At 44.5% G+C, this 22,804-nt stretch overlaps 2 protein-coding genes across 2 annotated transcripts in view; both read left to right on the forward strand.

The window, feature by feature from the left end:
* The window catches only part of DDRGK1 (DDRGK domain containing 1), a 36,318-nt gene extending 26,814 nt beyond the window's left edge, over positions 1-9,504 (forward strand). Inside the window, exons 6-9 of the mRNA XM_073002129.2 lie at positions 340-378; positions 5,775-5,831; positions 7,552-7,600; positions 9,227-9,504. Coding sequence (XP_072858230.2) covers positions 340-378; positions 5,775-5,831; positions 7,552-7,600; positions 9,227-9,399 — 318 coding nt within the window. The 3' untranslated portion in view covers positions 9,400-9,504. The remainder of the gene's footprint in view (positions 1-339; positions 379-5,774; positions 5,832-7,551; positions 7,601-9,226) is intronic.
* A 631-nt stretch (positions 9,505-10,135) lies between these two features.
* LOC110090919 (uncharacterized) lies at positions 10,136-21,175 on the forward strand. The gene is made up of 4 exons (XM_078394451.1): positions 10,136-13,014; positions 14,106-14,424; positions 16,098-16,265; positions 18,511-21,175. Exons 1-4 carry the CDS (start codon positions 13,009-13,011, stop codon positions 18,705-18,707), a joined length of 690 nt encoding a protein of 229 aa, XP_078250577.1. The 5' UTR covers positions 10,136-13,008; the 3' UTR covers positions 18,708-21,175.
* The last annotated feature ends 1,629 nt before the right edge of the window (positions 21,176-22,804 follow it).

A 22,804-nucleotide genomic window follows, 5' to 3' on the forward strand; every position in this document is an offset into this window, starting at 1 on the left:
CCTACTCCTGTCCTTTGAAGATGCTGGCCACAGAGACTGGCGAAATGTTAGGAAGAACAACCTTCAGAACACGGCCAAGGAGCCCGAAAAACCCACAACAACCATCAGATCCCAGCCGTGAAAGCCTTCGAGAATTCATTAGTCCTGGATGCCTTTTGTCATAGCTGATGCAACCGCTGTGTAGTGAAATGTGAGATTCTGCTTGTGTTGTACCCTGTCCTCAAGTAGTTTTGCAGAAAGCATTTTCTAATCTGTTGATTTATTGCAATGGCAGGGTGTTAGTTTCTTATACGTGCCCCCTGTTTTTCCACTAATAATTGTTTCTCTTCTTGTTCCCAGTCCCGTAGCTTTGTAACAGAACTTCTTGAATACATCAAGGTATGTTCATCTTCCTTCTTTTATTCTTTCCCTGTTTGCTTTTTAAAAATAAATGCACGGTTTTGGTGCTATGGATAGTTGAGTAGTCCATCAAACCATTTAAATTCAAAAGGCTGCATCTCGGGTATAAGCTGCATCTCTAAGGCAGATGCTGATGTTCCATAGACACCTCGGTCATGGTAGGCTGCATGCCCTTGCCTGTGCTTTAGATTTTGTTTCCCCCCAAATAAGCCCTAGTATGATTTTAAAAAGCAGAGCCATCACCTTGCCGACAAAGGTCCGCATAGCCAAAGCTATGGTGTTTCTATTAGTGATGTATGGAAGTGAGAGCTGGACCATAAAGAAGGCTGACCGCCGAAGAATTGATGCTTTTGAATTGTGGTGCTGGAGGAGGCTCTTGAGAGTCCCCTGGACTGCAAGGAGAACAAACCTATCCATTCTGAAGGAAATCAACCCTGAGTGCTCACTGGAAGGACAGATCCTGAAGCTGAGGCTCCAATCCTTTGGCCATTTCATGAGAAGAGAAGACTCGCTGGAAAAGACCCTGATGTTGAGAAAGTGTGAGGGCAAGAGGACAAGGGGACGACAGAGGACAAGATGGTTGGATAGGGTCACCGAAGCTACCAACATGAATTTGACCCAAGTCCGGGAGGCCGTGGAAGACAGGAGGGCCTGGCGTGCTCTGGGCCATTGGGTCACGAAGAGTCAGACACAACGACTAGACAACAACAACAATGATTTTTCAGGATGCTCGTCATATAAGCCCTAACCCAAAAATAAGCCCCAGTTACGTGAAACCCTGACCTCCACCATTGTGTAGCAACCAGAAGAAGAGGACACGGCTGTATTGGAATAAATGTAGATGGTTGTATTTGGAAAAAAAACATCCCCTGAAAATAAGCCCTAATCCATTTTTTGGAGCAAAAATTAACATAAGACCCTGTCTTATTTTCATGGCAACACGGTCTACCTTCAGTCCCCTTTGTTCTTGGGCAGAAGCCCTGCTGGGCTTCACATCTGTCAACTGCAGGCCCTCTGAGCAGAAACTAACTGTATAGCATAGACTTCGTACCCATCCATAACAGGCTAAGAGGGTGAAAGAACGGCGACAGCAGGAATCTGGGAACCGGCGCTCGCTTGCAAGGGGATGCAGCGGGGCCAATAAAAGAAAGGCAGCCTCCAGCTATGCAGAGGATGTAGACTCATAAACCATACACCATCAAACACGGAGGAAGTTGTTTTCTGTACCAGTTGGTTCATCCTTGTAGCAATCAGTAAAGGTCATATTTTCACAGCCTTTCTGTTCCACATGTAAAACGGGTTTTTTTCACACACAAAAAAATTAAATGGTCAAGGCATCCTTTAGTGTTTTAATTAGGTAATTTATACTGTGTTCAGGGGAAAAGGTGTTCAAGGCAGGCAGTCTGAAGATAAATTATCATTAGTTTTGGGAGAAAGAAAAATACGGAGAGAAAGAGAGAGAGAGAGAGAGAGAGAGAGAGACTTACGTGGGTGTTCATGTGGCTTTTAGAGGCTGAAGGCATCACACCGACACTGAATGCGCAAAAGGAATAACTGACTGATTAGGGGAAAATGTGTATATGAGAGAGAGAGAGAGAGAGAGAGAGAGAGACTGTCTATTAAAGAGAGATGTTTCATTTTCTTAACATTCGTTATATTATTGACTATGTTATGTCAAGGTTTGATGGGAGCATTTGCAAGGAAGATTAGGTAAGGAAGACAGCGTGCTTAACAGAGGAAGGATGATAATTTGCTCCGTATCATCAGGTTCCACCCTTTATCTTGCTGCGCTTTGTAGACACCACAGAGTTTTGTGTTTTCAGTGTGTCTGTTGGGTTTTTCCCCCCCACCTCCTCAGAACACATTTTACAATCTTAAAGGTCATCTAAGCCTTTAATGTGGTTTCCTTTCTGTGTTCTTGCCCTTCAAGTTTATTTATTTTATTTATTTATTGCATTTATATGCTGCCCATCTAGACATAGTCTACTCTTAAAGACTTTGAATCCCGCGGTCCAGTCTTTGAAACAGTCCCTCCCATGCAGTCCAAATAAAACAGAAGACTCGGCATTTGTAAAATGTTGTTATTCCTAACAAAACAGCTCTCGGGATCCGGAATGGTGCGCGTGCAGCGCTGATCTTTTGAAAGCCAGTATGTGATCTGCGGAGGAACTTGATACATGTTTTTCCAGGAAGAATTTGTGGAGGTTTACTTCTTTTAGATAACCCAACACGTCTGTACGTTGGGCAGGGGAGTCGTGGTGTCGCTGCCGAAACCCGTTAAACCCTGGAAAGGCACATCACCAGCCTTCTTATCATCTTCTGTAGGCAGCTGCTGCTCGCAGGCCGCTCTGAGACTAGATGTGGGCGCTCGTGGGTTTCATTCTCGAAAGGTGCTGGTGGCTGCAGACATCCTACCACCAGGCCATCTCCTCTTGGCAAAGGGGGCTCACTGTGAGCTTTTGCGCTGTGCGTTGGAGACTGTTATGTGGAACATGGAGGGATGCTCTTCCATCTCTGGCTGTACATTGGGTACGAGCCTTCTCTGCACAAATTCAGTGTGCATGTCGAATGGCACTATCAGGGCGGGTGGCGGGCAGAGGGGTTTCCCCAGCTTTGCTGATGCTTCGGTTCCTACAGGGTGTGCAGCGTGTCGCTGGTCTACTTAGAGTCCTCCAGTATGGTGAGATCCACATTAGCAAAGCTGTCGCTTCATGTACAAGGTCTATAAGATCGCCCGGCTCATGTTTTATCCCAGTTCTTTTTAGAAGAAGACATGCAGACTTTTGGCAGTTCCAGGCTCTGAGAACTGGTTTTCATGGACTGGTTCCACTTCTGTACGTTCAGTCCATAATACTCAGTTCTCTAGCTTGGCTGTATCTGACTTCATAACTAGGAGACTTGGGGAAAGCAGTTTTTCCTAATGAGATGTGGATTACTTTATTTCCTTATATTGTCGTCTCTCTCCCCCCCCCCTTCTTCCTTTTTCTATGATGCTGTTTTCTGTCCTGGTTGACTCAGCCTTCTATTCTTCCGAGGCCGGTATATTGAGTACCCGACTCATGGGGATGAGAGAAGGCAATGTGTAGCCTGCATACTTAAAATTGTAAACCACCCAGAGAGAGCTCTCAGCATTATGAGGCGGTGTATAAATAGTTCACCGGGGGGGGGCTTTTAATGAATTTTGCTTTTGGTGTTTAGAACAGGTAGAAAGGCTATCTAAGGAAAATAGTGGATATAAAGTTAACCACTGAAATAAAATGTGCTTCTGTAGCATATAATCCATTTTCATTTCTTCCAACTGCAATTTCAACTTTATAGACCAGATTGCTAGATCCCAGCTTCTCCGAGTTTTCCCGCAGTTCTTCACAGCCCTTAAAATCACCATCATCTTAAGTATTTCTATTTGATACTGTATTTTGTCACAACAGTCTTCAGTGTCATCTTATCAGAGCTTTGATGGTTTTCCCGGGTTCGTAAGGTATTTTAAACCATCACGAAGCTGTGCCAGATTGGATTTTCTTTTATAACGGGATGTCATTTTAAAGCAAAGTTTAAAAGGGACACCATGGGGCCCATTTCCATTTTAAGGTGGAATATTTCATAGATTACTTCCAGAACCATATTCCAATGTTTGACCATTTTTTTTCATGCTCTTTCGCACATAAAGTAAAAAAATCTCAGCTTTTTACATGTCCACCTTTTTGCTTCTTCCTCTTTACAAATCTTCTGAGCTGTAAATGCCATCACATATTCCATTTTAAAGCAGTTTTCCTGATCCTGCCCATTTTTCTTTTTTGAACGAAGGACCACTGAGGCACAGGAAAAGATGTTTGGGGCAGGGGGGAAGGGTGGCAGCTGTTGGTCGGTGGACCTGGAATCTGAAAATGGAATTTACTACATTGAGATCCTGTGTTTTCTTGTCCTCTTGCTTTCGTTCCTTCTCTCTCAGCCACCCTGGAGTTCAGACGAAAGCCACAGGTTCTCCACTCCAGTTGCTACTTAAATTGGGATTGTTAATCATCTGTATGAAAAGCGTGTTACAGGCATCTTTCTTAGAAACCAGCCGCAGTAGGGCATCCAATAAATAATTAACCATTGACTTCCTAATTTCAGAGCCGACGAGATGTTTATCTACCGTACCTTGATAAGATGTCAATTTAAACCACTTTAATTAATTCCCACATTCCTTTCTTAAGCTATTCGGCTGTCTTTGGCATCATTATCATCTTTCTTGAGCGTGTTACCCTAGCTGCTGTGAGCAGATGGGTGTGTGTGCTTAAAGACAATATTTTTAAAAACAAAGCTAAGGAGACAGATCGTCAGATCTAGGGGTGAGTTCTTACGGAAATGAATCTTTCAGAATCCTTATTACTATTCTTCTAAGTCCTGCTGTTCTTTCACAATATTTTCAGGTAGTATTCTTGGCAAACACTTGTTGTCAAAGACTGGGAGTCAGTAATTTGGAATCTGTTGGTAGGTCACTACATTATGTGCAATAGATCAGCTTAAGATTCTAACAACAGAATTTTGTTAATCTATATTTCCCTCCAATATCCCTCTACTATCTTGAGAGTCCCCTGGACTGCAAACCTATCCATTCTAAAGGAAATCAAGTCTGAGTGCTCACTGGAAGGACACATCCTGAAGCTGAGGCTCCAATCCTTTGGCCATCTCATGAGAAGAGAAGACTCCCTGGAAAAGACCCTGATGTTGGGAAAGTATGAAGGCAAGAGGAGAAGGGGACAACAGAGGACGAGATGGTTGGACAGCATCATCGAAGTGACCAACATGAATTTGGCCCAGCTCCTGGAGGCAGTGGAAGACAGGAGGGCCTGGCGTGCTCTGGTCCATGGGGTCACGAAGTGTCGGACGCAACTTAACGACTAAACAACAATCCTAGGGTGGTGTGGTGGAAAGAGTGATGGACTAGGACTCTGGAGAACAGGATTGAAATCACCGCTCAGCCATGAAAACTCACTGGGGGAGTAAAACTGGTAAAGACTACTCCTTAAATATCTCACTTACCGTGAAATCCCTATTAAGGTCACTATAAGTTGGTTCCAGCTTGATGGCACAGAACACACGTTCCCCCCTCATTTAAGGTGTTGAAATCCCAGGTCTGCAATAATGCAGATGCGTTTTGTGCATATATATCCATGGGTTGTCGTTTTGTGTCAGGTTCCACTCCAGAGATCGTAACTGGGGATTTTAGTACGAAGCAACATAAATCCTGGTTTAAGTTTCTGACTGTTTCTCCTGCATGTAAAGCCAGCTTGTGTAGCCCTGGGCAGAAATGAATTTGACGGCACATGATAAGTATCAAATTAAGGCTGTAAATGACTGGCTAATTGTTGGTCCTTCTCTCTTTTCCACAGAGTGCCAAAGTGGTTCTTCTGGAAGACCTAGCTTCCCATTTGGGCATAAGGACTCAGGTGTGTATTTCCCTGGCAGAACGACAGGTCTTTGGTCTGACATGAGGCAGCTGCTTTAAATGACACATCCACTATAGTTATCCAGACCAAGGTCACTCCCTACACAGTTGGGCATTAAGCAAATGTTGTGAAGACATTTCCTTGTGAGCAGCATTGAGTACTATAACAGCATTGCACTGGGAAGTAACATAGGTGTTTGGTACAGTGTTAATTAATTAATTAATTGCATTGTTGCTTGCTTGCTTGCTTGGTTGCTTTGGAGGTATCTACATATCACTCTTAATTTACTCTGATGCATAAATGTTGCCTCCTTCTCTTTCTGAAAGCAGCCTAGAATATTTTTTTTGTCAGCCAACTGTGATAAGAATTTCAAGGTGCCTCTCCCCATTAACACCCCTTTTGACTTTAGTGATGTGCTGGAGGATTAAAAAGAAAAAGAAAAACATTGGGTTTAAAGGGGGTGCTTGGCCCAAGGGGTCAAGGTGAGCCTCCTCCTGTATAGACCCTGCGACTCTCCCCTTATTTTGGGGAGGAGGGAAGAGAAACAGACGATCTAGCAGGAGGGGGGGGAGGGGACAAAAAAAAAGAACCAGTAAGGAGCCAGGCAGCTAGGTAGGTGTTCAACCAAATGACAGTGTAGTGCCTGAAATTTTATTTTCGTACCCTCTTGGTTGTGTTACACATACACTTACCTGCCTGCCTGCCACCCAGCTTGCACTTCCATTCCTCCTGGCACAGGCAGGAGGGGATGCATGTCAAGAGTTGGATGTGGCCCATGGGCCACGGGTTGCCCATCTCTGCAGTAGAGTGAGGTTTAGAAATGACTTTTTGAGCCTCACTTCTTTGTGGTTTGGTGTCATTTTTGTTTGCCGTATTTTTAGTGTGGTATTTGATCCTTTTTAATATTTTCATACTTAGTATTTTTAGCTTTTAACATTGTCTTTTAATAACATAAGACACCTTGAGTCCTTCTTAAGGAAAAATATGGGTTAGAATGAATGAATGAATGAATGAATTGAATGAATGAATGAATGAATGAATGAATGAATGAATGAATGAATGAATGAATGAATGAATGAATGAATGAATGAATGAAGTAGATGCCCAAAGGATGGTGATTTTGTATACCTGGTGCTTCAGGATGCCTTCTGATGGAAGTGATGGAGAACGTTTTGTTGAGAAAGCCTCTCAAGGTATGTAGAACATAGCTTGTTCTCTTAGCCATACGCTCAGCAGTAAAGAACATGCTTTCTGAGCAGAAGGTTAGAGGTTCAAACCCCAGCTTCTCTGAGTCGAGCTCCGGAAGACTGTTCTCTGAAACCCTGAAGAGCTGCTCTGGCTTATTAGCACAGATGATGCTTAATAAACATCTCAATTTTCGCTGTTTCTTTCTTGGCTGGCTTTGGGCGTTCAGAATTGATTTATTTATTATTTCATTCATTTATATACCACCCCATTACTGCAATACACTATTCTGGGCGGTTAACAAACTAAAAAAAAACAATTAGTAACAAACATACAATAACTCCAAACATTCAAAATATAAGATAAATATATCAAAAAGCAAAACTGGAAAGAGCAGCATTTTGTAAACCGAATGTCCCATAAAGCACACAGCTTGTCGAGCCTGTACGGAAATGCTGGTGTGTTGTCTGAAAACTTGCCAAAACATCTGGAAATATGGAATCTGCTGCTTACTTCGTTTGTTTTCCCTCAACAGGATGCCATTAGTAGAGTACAAGACCTGATGGCAGATGGAACGCTTACAGGTAAGTGTGAAAACGTGCTGGGATTTGATGGCCTTCTTCCGAGTGAAACAGATGCCTGAAATCACAAAATCTGCACTTCTTAAACATCTTCCTCTAGTTTTTATATTCAGTTTTACTTGGCTGCAGTTTCATTTTAGAGTATTCCCATATTGCAAAATGTTGGCCATTATCAGTGCAAATGATTATAGGTGGATTTGTAGTAAGAAACGGAAAAGCTAAGAGTGGCCTTAGTTGATGTTTCGTTGGCAAAAATGGCATCGAACCCTATGGCCAGCTAGGAGCACCTGGGGCTTTTGGCAATTTTGAGGGTAAATGGTGGTCTAAAAGGGAAATACAGCATCCCCCAAAATGTGTTGTTTCTTGGGCACCCCAAAGATGAGCATCAGACTGCTAATGTCCAGGCATCAAGCATGCAATTTGGCTACAAGGAAGATCTAAGTTCAGACTCCCACCCTTCAGACCTAAAGCTCACTTTAGGTGGCTTTGGTTCTGAAACAGATTCATGTCCCAACCTGTTTCGAGGATGAGAAAGAAAATGGGAGATCTTTGGGCAACCAGGGTGATCAAAGGTCTAGAAGCCAACCTCTGTGAAGAACAGTTGAGGGAAGTGGGCCTGTTTAGCCTAGACGAGAGATCCCAGGGAGGTGACATGATAACCTGCAAATATTTGAACGGTACCATGTGGAAGAGGGAGTAAGCTTGTTTTCTCCAGCTACATGGGTAGAACCTGGAAGCAACAGATCCAAATCACAAGAGAGGCAGCTTCAGCTAAGCATTAGGAAGACATTTTTCACAGGAGGAACCTTTTGACCATGGAACAAGACTGCCTAAGAAAGTGGATGATTTTCCTTCTCTGGAGATTTTTAAGATGGCCAGCTGTCCAGGTTGCTTCAGCAGTGGTGACCCATAGATCCCCTTCCAGGTCTATGATTCTGTGGGTGCCACCTTCAGCTCTTTGGAAAAACAGCAGGACAGAAATGTAATAGAGAAGCTAAACTCTGAGGACCAGCTGGACATCTTCGTGAAGGGCTTAACAGGACAAAAGCTAATGTCCTGTGGCTTCCCAGTAGCGTCTCAGCGTTCACAGATGAAAACAAGTTTCTGCGCTCAATGGGACCCCCAATATCTAATCTAACAAGATTCTTCTTAGTAAGTTATGGATTTTTAGTGCCTGTTCCATTAAAAGTGATTTTCCCGAAATATTAAATATGCATTCATCAGTGCAGTTGACTGATTTCTATTTAGATGATTCACCACGTGCATCTTGATCAGTGAATTAACGATGAGGGTGGCCTTGCTTGTCATTCGCACAAGACAACAGCCTCTGTCCCCCCCCCAAATTGTTGGGGCACCCTTTGACTGGCAGAGATTAAGTGATCCTGGTGAACCTCCCAGACAAGAGTAAAGACTCTCCCCTTGTTAATTACTGGGACACTTGAAATGGTACTGAGAGCCCTAATAGCACCAATTAATCAATTAACAGTTGATGCCCTCGTATATTCGCATTTTATAATGTAGCCTAAACCTTCCTAATCAAACCGGCTGATTATGGAATCCTAATTAGGCAGTTGGATTAATTAACCACAAGCTGTGGGGTTTGATTCCAATTTGTCTTTTTTTCTCTAGGTGTCATTGACGACCGGGGCAAGTTCATCTATATCACACCAGAGGAGATGACGGCGGTGGCTGATTTCATTCGCCGTCGAGGACGTGTGTCCATTACTGAACTGGCTCAACAAAGCAATTGTCTGATCAACCTAGAACCCGAGGCCAGAGTTGCCACGACAGGGGTGGCGTGAGAAGCAAAACTCGTGTGTTGTGGGGAGATGAAAGTGCAGTGGTAAAATGCGTTCAGTCTCCCTATGATTTGTAATACCAAATTAAAATAAACGTCTAGGAAGAGATGCTTCTGGTCCGGTCACTGGAGAACATTTGGGGTGTGATTAATTCATATAGTTGCAAGACATTGGAGGCACCTTGTCAGCTCACAATAGCAACTATAACCACAGCTTCAGACAGGAAACCTGCCACCTTCATGTTGCATTTGTACACCTGTTCAAGCCAGTACCCTTGGTTGCTGGGTACTCCGTCACAGGCTCTTTCCCTCGCTTAAACATTGTACACTGTTTTGTCATCTCTCAACATTTTGTGGAGGCCTGTTTGACAGATTCCTACAAGGACATGTGAGGATCTTGCTTTTTTTAACAGCAGCCCAAAGGTTTTATTTATTTATTTATTTATTTTGTTTTTTGCATTCTGTCCACGATAGCCAAGAAAAACAGCTGACAATAGGCAGTACAAAGCCTCAGCAAATGAACTTCTGGTTGTTGTAGAGATGAGGTGCATTATGCTCTCTTGGTTTACACGTGTAGAAAAGGGAGGAGGTGATCAGATTCCGAATTAGTCAATTTCAGATTGCAGGCTATATATGGAGGAATTTTGGAGTGCCTTCCCATATATAACTCCAAAGGAAGTACCAAATAATACATTAAGGTCTCTAAAGCTATAACTCACCTGCTGCCTGTCATGCTGTCTTTCTTTGCACAGGTAGCTTAGTTTATGATGGAGAACATTCAAGAGTGATTCCTCTACATGCAGTCTGCAGCCCCTCTTGTTTTTGATACTCAGATCTTATTGCTGCTTAGATAGCCAAAATGGTATCACCAGTACCTTGTAAGGAGGAATCGGCAGGTTTGGAGCAACCTCTCAAGTTTTGCAGGAGCAGGGGGCATCTTTATCGGGGGGAGGGGGGTGCTTAGGTACAAGGTGACCTTTCAAGACAGTTCAGAAGGACAACCTTCCTCTGAACAAATATTATAGTGTTTGGGGCTGTTTAGCTTAGTAAACCATAAAGAAGGCTGACGGCTGAAGAATTCATGCTTTTGAATTGTGGTGCTGGAGGAGACTCTTGAGAGTCCCCTGGACTGGAAGGAGAACAAACCTATCCATTTTGAAGGAAATCAACCCTGAGCGCTCCCTGGAAGGACAGATCCTGAAGCTGAGGCTCCAAGACTTTGGCCATCTCATGAGAAGAGAAGACTCCCTGGAAAATACACTAATGTTGGGAAAGTGTGAAGGCAAGAGGAGAAAGGGATGACAGAGGATGAGATGCTTGGACAGGGTCACCAAAGCGACCAACTTGAATTTGACCAAACTCCGGGAGGCCGTGGAAGACAAGAGGGCCTAGCATGCTCCGGTCCATGGGTCATGAAGAGTCAGACACAACTTAACAACTAAACAACAACAAGCTTAGTAAAAGGGCAGGTAAGAAGGGACAAGAAAGATGTGCTTAAAAATATGCCTGGCAAAGAGAAAGTGGACAGAGCAACATTTTCCTGTTTCGTAACGCCAGAGCCTAGAGTTATCTGCTGGCAATAAATAGCAGGACATTCAGAACAGATCTTTTATCTTTTACAGTATTTCTTTCAACACTTTGTTAATCTGGGATTAAGCACGAGAGTGTAGCATGGATAAAGGGGTCAGACAGGTGGGGTTCAGGCTGTCGATGTCCTGGGGAGAACAGAAGTGGCCCCTGGATCCACTGAAATGGCCCCCTGCCAAAGTAGGCCTTCAATCTGATTTAGCATGGATCTTCCGTCCTTTTGACACAATGCTTCATGGCCTGGGATATTATGATGGCTTGCAGTGGAGCATCTAAAAATCTAGATAGGAGAACTAAATAGAATACTGTAATGTGTTGCCATATTTTGTCATCGTAGGATTGATCTGTTCACTCGATATTTTTCTTTACCTGTTGGTCTGCACATGGAGGTCAACAACAATCAGCCTAAGATTTTGATGGTACTAGTGGCAGCAATGCATAGTTTGACGTGTATTTTCACCATAAGGTTTCCAACATGTTGTTCCTCAAAATTAAGTCTTCTCCACATTAATTGTCCAGGTTGACCAAGCTTACATCCACCCTCATCCTCCTATCTGTATATAATTCATTATAGGAAAAACTGGAAGGCAGCAACTTTAGGGTAAAAACATCTATATGGAAGTTTTCATGAGACTGCTAGAATGCTGCTTTTTCTTGTTCAGATATCGGACGTAATGAGTCTGGGTCAGGTCACCTGTTCAAAAAAAGTGTATTTTTTTTTCTTATGTTGCTTCTCCAGACATACATACAGATCTTCCAGTGTTAACAAGCCTGAGTGGTCACACGGGGAAACAAAGCCATGCTATCTCACTATTTGCAAATTACAAAATGAAAGTGGACTCATTTGTCAAATGTGGATCGAAGCAAGCTTGTGTAAGAATAAAAGAAATGGTCTTTTCCTCTTAAAGATGCATTGCTTTTAGTTACAGAACTGCTGTCTTATCTGGTAAGGTTCTTGGTTAGAATGCCAATTCCACATTGCTCCTTTGTTGCGACAGGAAAAGAAGAAGAATAAATACAAAATGGATTCACTCCCTAAAGGAACCAGGATCTTGAGATTGCAAAATTGAGGAGGTGTGTTCATTTTAGGGCATTTTGGAGGACTCTCATTCATAGGTTCACCGTACGTCAGAGGTGACCTTATGGCAGGCACATAACTGTGTAATAGCAGTAGCTTGAAAAGATCTTGTCTTCAGGATGGAAGGGTTATAGTCACTCTCGAATTGACTTTCACAGCCATGCGAGACGCTGTTCCAAGACCTCTATTCAGAGCACGTGACCATCGTCTCTCGAGACTGAAGGAGGCCTACCGTGAATTAAAAGATCACTGATGGAGATTAAATTTCAAAAACTGCAAAGGCAGAATTACAGTTGGAGATTAAGAAGGCAAAATTCATGACAAGAGGAGAATTACATAATTTTCATTTTAATAGTGAACAAATCAAAAATGGTTGATGAATGTTGGTTGAGACTGCAGGCAAGAAATCAGAAGAAGAAGGGGACATGGATGCACAGCTATGAACGAACTGGGAAAGATGATCAAGCATCAAATGGTATTGCTGGGGACCCAAGATCAATTCATTTCAAATGTTGTCTTGGAATAGAGTTTTCTGGATACCATGGGCTGCCAGAAGGACAAACAAAGGGGTACAGAATCAACCCAAACCTGAATTGTGTGTAGAAGCAATAATAACAATTCAGGCTATCATACTTTTGGTGCATCATGAAAAGCAAGACCCAATGGAAAAGACGGATGCTGGATGAAACGGAAGGCAGCAGAAAAAGAGGAAAACTAAAGAAGAAATGGAATGACTGCAAGACGGAAGCCACAGTTTTGAGTATGCAAGACTTGTTGAGGACAGGAACTTTTGGAGATCATTGATTCACGGAGTCGCCCTAAGTTGGAAGAGACCAGGGAGCGCAGAACAACAAGAGACGCCGATAGAACCTCACAGAGGTTCTATGGCTGCTATAGCTTCCGCCCACTCGCACTCGCACAGCCTGGCAGGAATGTGGCTGACCCACCATGGCTGTGAGTAGGCCCAATGAGCCAGGTGGCTTAATGGCCCCCGGGGTAAAGCAGGATCAAGGCGGAAGGATATGATTTCTGCCAGCAGGGGGCGCTCAAGAAACACCGTCGGAACCCGGCCTGGAAAACCCTGGGGCCTGACTGGGAAGTCACTCGGAGGGCAGCCATCGGGAAAGCCTGGGCCTTAGGCCTCAGCATGGGAAGGAAGAAGGGGGCTGCTTGGGTGGATTATGGAGGAAGCCTGATGGATGTGGATGATGGCCGACCTAAGCTTAAAAGGAAAGGCCGAAGCCAATGGAAAGTGAAGGCCCAACAGAGGCCTCCAGCCAGGCCGGGCCCTCAGCAGGCTTGACAATGCTGTGAGGTTAGGCCCAGAATGGATTACAGAGCCCAGAATCCCCTGGCCGGATAGCGCTGAACTGGGGGATTCTGGGCGCTGTAGTCCACAATCCTAGCCTCTCAAGTCCTCCGGGTGCTTCCGCTCTCCGAGGATGTTTATTCCTCCCCTCACTGCAGGCCTGGGAACGAGGCCAAGCATTCTGGGTGAGTGAAAACACAAGGCCCGGACTCTGAATTTCAGGGCTCGAGCCCCCACCTCGGGGATCCCATCGAGGAAGTAAAAAAATCTAAAGGGGAATCCCAGAAACCACAAAGCGGACTCTAAACCCGCTTTATTTGTCGTTTTTTAGAAAAAGGGCCAGTGAAAAACAACAAAAGTACACATATGCAAAAAGCATGACAAAAATCACATGTGAATGCACTCATTCACTCTTGAGTACAGTATTTGCTTATTGGTAATGCTTGGAAAGGTGGCATTTTGAACTGCAATTCCCAGAATCCCCCCAGTAACGTCACACTTTCCCAACATCAGGGTCTTTTCCAGGGAGTCTTCTCATGAGATGGCCAAAGTATTGAGGCCTCAGGATCTGTCCTTCCAGGGCTTATTTTCGGGTTAGGGCTTATTTTCAGGGAAACAGGGCAACTGCTTAGGGAAACAAGCGCAGCCCACTGTAAGAACCACCTAACAGACAAGCAAGTGGTTCAGAACCATACAGGTGACCGGGTTTGATCCAATCCTTTTTTCTTCACGACAGACCCTCAAGCCTGGCTTACCAGATCCTGGACAGAGAGGACTGGCCTCTATGCAGATTCTGAACAGAGTGCTTGAAGGAGGGGGCCGCACCGTCCACCAGCAGTTGGGAGATCTGTCCTTGTCCACTGTTTATGCTCTCCTGGCGACTCTGATGCAGTGTCTGAGCATGGGGTGCCTCTGCGTGGCCATTTCTTTGCTCAAATGGATCATAGCGGTGCAACCCTTCTATCATCGCCCAAACGTCTTGGTGACCTCCAGCTTTGGCATACCCTACGACGTGTCCATTTATGAACCATGGAATCCCAACGCCACAGACTTGCGTAAGAAAATCTCATATTTCCATGATGAATTTCCACGAAGTGTGATGGGTGGAACCTTCAGTGGTTGCGGTTGGGTTATAAAGCTAGGATAGATGCCACAAGCATTCCAAAGAGCTGGGCTAGGGAAAGGTGGGTAAATACGGAAGGACGTGGTGGCGCTGCGGGTTAAACAGCAGAAGCCTCTGCACTGCAAGGTCAGAAGACCAGCTGTCGTAAGATTGAATCCACGCGGTGGAGTGAGCGCCCGTCTCTTGTCCCAGCTCCTGCCAACCTAGCCATTCAAAAGCATCTAAATGCGAGTAGATAAATAGATACCATCTCGGCGGGAAAGTAATGGCGTTCCGTGTCTAGTCGCGCTGGCCACGTGACCATGGAAACTTTGGCACACCGACATTTATGTATTGATTCAGTGGGTCTACTCTTGTTACAAATGGACTCATCCCAAAGGTCTACTGCCAAAGATAACATACATTGCTTTCATGTGGACGTTCCACTCCTTGCACCATTTTCTAAGCAATACACCAATCTCAGGTCAAGAATGATTTTGCCCTCTACTTTGGATAGGTGATATTCTGGTCAAGATGAAGCAACATGTCTTTGACCAATCTTTGAAAGTTTTGGCTGAAGCCATTTCCTCTTTTTGGCTTATTAACCCCAGGTAGGCAGACACCACTTCTGGGGAACTGCTCCATCTTTTTTTTAGAAAGCTGCTAAATGTCTCTGGCATCTTGAACTGAAAGAGTATTGGGTCCCAGATGCTAGTAGAGCTTCTGCTTGAGAACTTGGAAAGCTGCTGGTGGTCAAAACAGACAGTTTTGTGGTATACTAATAATCCATCTGTCACTGCGCCAGGCCGTTTCACCCTTTCACGTCTATACCACCAAATGGTGTACTGGTGAATTCTGAAATGGAGGCACTTCTTATTATAGTTTCTGGAGAAATCTGAGACTGGTTGATGACAGAAAGAGAGGGACAATGTGTGTCCCAAACAGCATAAGGTCAAGATTTTCTAGATTCCCCCCCCCCCCAGCATCATACAGAAGCACTTCTTGTCATGGCTTTCCACTAGATGGTTGGCATATAAATGTAATACACAAATAAATAATTATTCAGAAAGTTAAGCAACTCATCGTATCTCACTCCAAGAGAAGCAATTTTAAAAAAAGCATAGGGTTTTTAAGTGTCCATTCCAGACTAAGTTTCTTTACCAAACTGTCCATAACAACAGGGATAACTTACAAAATATTGTTGTTAGGATAATCAATTTCTCCCTGGGTGACTTTGAGAGTTACACTTGTGCTCAGAAGGATCCGGGAAGTTGGAGAACTGTGGCAGATGATGTCAGCAGGACTTGGACCTTAAGTCAAGCATGCCACCATTGGCTTGACCGTCTATCGCTTTTCCCTGAAGTAAACCAGGAATTCTCCCTAGATGCTGGAGCGAACAGATCAAGAATGAGCCCAGGGCAGATCACTGCCACTTTGGGTAGTCTTCTCTTGCTCTAAGGTAGCTTCTTACATTTCTCACCAAGCTACACTTCCTAAGACATTGGGGAGAAATCCTAGACCCGCTCAACATGAACTGCCTTTACAATGAGATAAAAATATAAAGATCATTTAACAGAAATTCCAATAATGCCGCCTATCCGTCTTGTTTCCTTTTTGCCCTGATAGGGAAATATTATTTCTTTAGCGAAGAAGAGGTAATTGAGCCAGTGATGATCACAGTTTGCCTCTTGAGCCTGTCGTCTGGCTTTCTAGCTTTTCTCCTGGGATTCGTGGAAGTGAAGAAGCTAGGGCAGTACCAGTCGGCCGTTGTCACTTTCCTACACATTCTGTCAGGTAATGTTGGATTTGCCCACCTTTCGCTCGCACGCTTGCTTCAGCATAGGACATGGTCAATATGTACCCAGATTAAATAGATCGACTCAACGCCTACAGCATCACCCTCTTCTTCTTTTCCTTCCCCTTCTTCTTCTCATCCTCGTGATCAATCATTATCATCCTCGCATATATGAAACATGCTCATTCTCAAAAGGCAAAACAATACATTGAAGGCAGGCCATCACGAACTGCTCCACAACCATTGTTTAGCCAGAACTTCAGAATGGAACCATCCTATTTGCAAACAATGTACACTTTCCAATTTTCCAGTTAGGGGAGCCAAAAGGATGTGATTTCTCTTGTCCTCCATTTTGCTCCCACTGAGAAATGGGAAAGTATCTCAAGCCAGACGTGGGCATTATGCCTGGTCATGCCAGGCCTTGGTGCTGGTCATCAGGGCCAGGATTTTCTAAGAGAACAAGCAGTGTTCACTCAGGGTTCAGATGTCTGAAATCCGGGAAAGCTGGCAGCAGGTCTTTGAGGACCCCAGAGAAAACATAAGGAGTGGAGAACTCACTATGGGGATAATGTTTTCTTAACTAAACCCTCCCATGCAATCTGAGCCCGATTGCTTCTTTGAAGCTGCATCACTGGCTGAGAAATACATAACCTTAAAAGAAAAACACCCCAGCTTTGCATTCTGGCCTAACATCCCACCATCTTCCTCATCAGATGAAGGGAACGCTGTGGATGTCGCGTATCTTGATTTCAGTAAGGCCTTTGACAAAGTTCCCTGGGATATTCTTGCAAGGAAGCTAGTAAAATGTGGGCTAGACAGTGCTTCTGTTCGGTGGATTTGTAATTGGTTGACTGACCGAACTCAAAGGGTGCTCACCAATGGCTTCTCTTCATCCTGGAGAGAGGTGACTCGTGGGGTGCCCCAGGGTTCTCTTCTGGGCCCTGTGCTATTCAGCATCTTTATCAATGACTTGGATGAAGGAATAGAGAGTATGCTGATTAAATTTGTAGATGGTATCAAATTGAGAGGGGTTGCTAATTCCCCAGAGGACAGGATTAAAATTCAAAATGACCTTGACAAATTAGCGTCCAGGGCCAAAACTAACAAAATGAATTCCAACAGGGACAAATGTCAGGTCCTGCAGCTAGGCAGAAAAAATGAACTGCACAGATATAGGATGGAAGACACCTGGCTAGACAACAGTGCCTATGAAAGGGACCTAGGAGTCTTGGTAGACCACAAACTGAACACGAGTCAGCAGTGTGATGCAGCTGCAAGAAAGCCAATGCAATTCTTGGTTGCATCAATAGGAGTATAGTGTCCAGATCAAGGGGAGTGATAGTTCCACTCTATTCTGCTTTGGTCAGACCTCACCTGGGGTATTGTGTCCAGTTCAATTCAAGAAGGATGTTGACAACCTGGAACGTGTCCAGAGGAGGGAGACCAAAATGGTCAAAGGTCTGGAAGCCATGTCCTATGAGGAGCGGATTAAGGAGTTGGGAATGTTTAGCCTTACAAAAAGAAGGTTGAGAGGGGACATCACAGCCATGTTTAAATATTTGAAGGGATGTCATGTCGAGGAATGGACAGGTTTGTTTTCCACTGCTCCAGACAGTAGGACACGAAGCAATGGTTTCAAACTACAGGAAAAAGAGATTCCACCTGAATCTCAGGAAGAACTTCCTGACAGTCAGAGCTGTCCGGCAGTGGAAGAGGCTGCCTCGAAGGGTGGTGGAGTCTCCTTCTTTGAAGGTTTTTCAGCAGAAGCCGGATGGCCATCTGTCGGGAGCGCTTTGATGGATGTTCCTGCATGGCGGGGGGGGGGGGATTTTGGACTCGATGGCCCCTGTGGTCTCTTCCAACTCTGTGATTCTATGGTCTCTCCTCAAGATGATTCCAAGTATTCTGCTCATGTTGGCATGCCCACTTTGTGGAATTTGACGCCTTCCTTTGGCAAGCAAGTGTCATGCTTTCTCTCTCCACATCTGGACCGAGGCGCTGCCGTTTCTGGTGCAGGATGATGAGAGAGCTGTCTCAGGAATGTGATGCTCGCAGAGCCTCTGGTTCATCAGCTGTGCTCGGGTCCAGTTTTCCCTCCGTCAACAAGCCTGTCCCTCAGCATCTTCCTGTGTCCCTTGGAGTCGTTGGGTGCTTGGATGTTGGTATCTTTCCCATTTCCACAATCCTTTAGGAGAGATTTCGTCATGACAAGGTTTTTAAAATCTTTTCTTTTTCCCTTTGCAGGCATATTTCTCACAAGCCTGATCGTCCTGTGTTCGTGGTGTCTTATGAAGATTCGACAGCGTGTCAATGAGGAAGGATGGAAGCTATTCCGGTTAAAAGTTATGCCAGGAGAGAGTTTTTATATTGCCTTAACGTCCTTCCTTTTTATTATCCTCGCTGTTCTGTTTAATTTGTGGTCAATGACTGTCAGTGCCTAAAAAACATATCAACTCAGAGCGGCCTTCCTAAGAAAATACAGATTTAAGTGCAGGGCATAAATGTCCTGAAAATGGGATGATTCGGATGTAATGCTTTCTAAACCATGTTTTATTAAGCGGGAGATGACCCATAAGCCCATGTGTTTTGCTCTTCTCCTGTAGAAAAATGGTTATTCAAATCAGAGTTTCTCATATTTGAAATGAAGAACACAGGTCTGTTGCTTTACTAACTAGGATATTAAGCCAGTGTTTTAAACCTGATGCAAGCCAAAGTGCTCTGTTTCAGAAATAGGACCTCCTTTTTAAAGTCTGTGTGCCAGGGAAGAGAATAAGCAGGCACTTGTTCACAGTTTTATAACCACGGCTAATAAAGCCAAGATTGTTATGTTTGACTCCGCTCAATATTGTGGATAGTATGGTCACAGTACTTTTCAACAGAAGATGGTCAAATAAACCTAAATAAGAAATAATCTAAAGGAAACCATTTCACTCTATTCTTCAGCATAGTAAAGACATTTCATTCCAGGTTTGCAAATTCACAGATGTAGAGATTCCACGTGTATTTGACGGGGGGGGGGGGGAAACACTCGTACTGTACAAAATTTTAAGAAAACCCAAATCTATTGTGGAAGAGTTATCTACATATTTATACAGCTCAAGGCTGTAGTGGTAATTCTTTTGTCACACAACCTGAAGTCAGAGTCAGCTGCCATCTCCCAAATGCCAGCAGTCTCCTAAGCTTTTTATGAATTTTGGAAGCTGGCAGAAAAGCCCGTCTTTCCTTCTCCTACCACTGTAAGGCCACATGCTCATAAGCAATATAATATCTGCTACATCAGGCCGAGGAAGAGAGAACCCCAATGCCTTAAGTAAATCAATGTGATCAGCTCCACCCTGTTTTGGAAGAATCAAAACAGCTAACTTAGCTACAAATGACAGGCAATAATAGTTAAAGCCCAATATCCTTAATTAAAAGGAAAGCCTTTTGGGTCATGAGAATTCGGAGTGGGTGGGGAGAAAAGGCTTGAACCATTCCCTGGCATCAGTGTCCGCACACTGCGTCAGCCCCCAGTCCACAAGAGCAGCTTCGATTTCAACTCCAATTCCTTTTTCGTCGTGCGAGTGAAGTTTCTGCTCTGACCACCTCTGGGGCCCCTTTGGGTTTCTCCCAGGTGGGAGGAAGCTGCATGTCGGTGGCAGATGCTGCAGAAGTGGTGGCGCAACTATCGGTGGGTGGAATCAATGGCATGGGCATCTCAGAGACGCAAGTGGCTGGGTCTCTGAGATGCTCCCCTAATATCTGGGACCAGGGCACAGATACACGGCCCCTGAAGCACAGGTTATCAAAGGGCAGCATTTACAGAATTCTAACCCAGGTATGCTTTGAAATCAGCTCTCTCACAAGGAGCCCCATTGTGGTGTCATTCTTTTCTAATAATGTCTGATTGCTGCCTTCTGTGTTTCGTTGTTAACCTAACTGTCCGCTTCCTTCCAAAGCTGGGTTGTACACTGAAATGAGAGCTGCTGTTTAATTCAGAGAGATACATGCATGCATCAGCGCCTCATTCCCTCATTATAAAAAAAAAAATAGGACATTCACCCCCACCTTCCTCTTTGTGTTGAACTCTTAGAAGTCAGCTATACTTTCTCTCCTCTCTTGGTTTTTCAATGTTTGCAGCTGTGACATGCACGCCCCGAGGTTTCTTTCGCTTCCTTATCCTGGCATCCCAATGAGTCACTTAGGTAAGCCAATTTCAGTGGGTTTTCGGGATGCCTCTCCAAGACTAAATCTATGCTCACCTCCTAAATTAGCAGAACATCAGATGTCATCTAATGTGTGGCGTCCGGGGGTGGGGGGGATAGAGATAACTAGAATACCGAATCAGCATTCTGCCAGCTCCCAATTTCTATCTCCCCCAATTTAACATGTTCCGTAAACTTGGCTGAGAAGCCCAAAGTAGCAACATGAAGTTAAGAATCTACCCACCTCGGGACGTATTGGATGCCTTTCAGTAAAAAAAGACAGATTTCTTTAAAAAAATTAAAGAAAAAGAAGACCTTGAGCATACCTCTGCAAGTCAGGGAAGAAACAGAGATAAAATACCATTTTGGACTCCAAAGAGGGCCAAACTTTTAAATAATCCCAATTGAATGGGGTGGTATTTGACTGGCACTGGGATAGCCAACAGCCAGGGCCAATATTGCTAAATCCACATTTTCCTGTTTGAGAATTCAGCCTGTGCTAGAGATTTCTTTTTTTCATTTGTCCGGTTGGCACTTGAACCTCCGAATGAAACATCTGATAAAACAGGCCCTCCCCAGTGATCCTGTCACCAGGGTCAGCTGGTGTGGATGGAGGCAGTGTTGGTGAAAGGCCACTTACAGGGACACAAAGTCCTTCCTCCATACTGGAAGGGACACGTAAGAACTTGGAAATGACGAAACAGCCCCTGGATTTGCTCCCATGTTACCACTGTGTCTTCTCCAAATCTTCTTTAAATTATTTTTTTGTATTTCACTCTGCCTAAGGATAAGAGTGGTCCTGGGTCCTACTGCTGTATTGAGGGGACCCCAGATCAATGGCAGAGGCCAGCTTTTGGCGTGCCAGTGCTCTCAAGTTCCATTCCTGGCCTTTCCAGACAGGAAAAGTCCCAGGTGAGGAGCTGCAGCCGGTCTGTGCTGATCATACTGGGTCAAATGGACCGACACTACTTGTGCTTTCCCCTTCTGGAAGGAAGGAACGAAGCCACAGTGGAATCTCAGCATGGTGTCAAAAGGATGCATGCAGATGTATTGTCTATTATTTATTCACTAGCTTTCCTTGCAAACTTGATTTGAAACTGTAACAGAAATCACGAGAGGTGGGTCGGCAGGTATGGGCTTGTGTCTCAGGCCGACAGCCTTTCCTGAACCAAGTTAAGGGATTGGCAGCATGAGACGGGCAACCCCTTCATCTCCTGCTTCCTGCCCTCATAAGGCAAGCCTCCGAAAGCAGAGGAAGCACATTAGAATACAGGCACGGGCCCCTTGTGTAACGTGTCAGCAAAACTCCATTCCATGCGGTTCAGGGCCAAAACTACAGATTACACATTGCCGCTATCCCCCCAGGATCCCAGTGGGCACTCATTTTACCGATCTCAGAAGGATGGAAGGCTGAGTGAACCTTACGATGGGATAGGAGCGGAGCCTTGTAAGGTCAGGGAGGCAAGGCAGTGAGTATATGAGCAACCTGGATTGGAATGATTCAGCTTTGTTGCAATTTGATTTGCAGCCTATGTTAGGCTCCTATTCAGATTAGGCAATCCTACAACGACCATGAATTGCTTCCATGCCATGGTTCACCTTACGAGAGTCCCTTAATCTGACGTAGCTTGATCCACATCACGTCTCCCTTTTTTTAAATTCAACCCCTGGCCAATCTCTGCTTTTCCTTTTATGGGTAATTGTAAAACCAGTGGGCGGCTTAAAACATTGCACAGTGCTAGGGAAAAGGGGCAGTTTTCCAACTTTTAAAAAAAGTCCTAGTGCTAAACTAATATATCAGTGCAGCGATATAGTGCTAAATTTGCTCATTTGTTTTAAATTTAAAAACACATGTTGGGGCAACTGGGGAGAAAGACTTTGAGGCTGTATAATCCCACTGTCTAAAACATCACGCCCAGTTTAGAACATCACCAGGGTACCACCCACAGGCATGTCCCTGTTCTTTGGGAGAATGAAAGAACGGATCAAGCAAGAAAAACACTGTTCAAATCGCTCCAGCTTGAGAAAAGGAGAAGCCCCCAGCACCAGGGGGAAAACTCTGCCTTGGAAGCCAAAAAGGGCCAGGCTGATTCAAATTGGCTTTTGCACCACCTTGCTTGCTTGTTTGTTTAAAAGCTTTTGATCCTGCCTTTCTCCTCTAAAAAAGACCCAAGGTGGCTTACATCATTAAAAAGCTAAGAAGCAAAAGTGCAAAGCATACTGCTTATATACCTCCCCATAGCACTTAAAGCACTCTCTGGACAGTTTACAAGTTAATTATGCAGGCTATACATTGCCGCCACCCCCCCCCCCCCCCCAGTAAACTGGGCACTCATTTTACGGACCTTGGAAGG

The sequence above is a fragment of the Pogona vitticeps genome, chromosome 5 (genome assembly GCF_051106095.1).
Source record: "Pogona vitticeps strain Pit_001003342236 chromosome 5, PviZW2.1, whole genome shotgun sequence".
Lineage (NCBI taxonomy): Eukaryota > Metazoa > Chordata > Lepidosauria > Squamata > Agamidae > Pogona > Pogona vitticeps.

Excerpts from the sequence above, each read along its gene's own strand:
- LOC110090919 (XM_078394451.1), top strand. Across the intron at positions 14,425-16,097 it reads TCCCAACGCCACAGACTTGC|GGAAATATTATTTCTTTAGC; the intron begins GTAAGAAAATCT and ends TTGCCCTGATAG. Across the intron at positions 16,266-18,510 it reads TTTCCTACACATTCTGTCAG|GCATATTTCTCACAAGCCTG; the intron begins GTAATGTTGGAT and ends TTCCCTTTGCAG.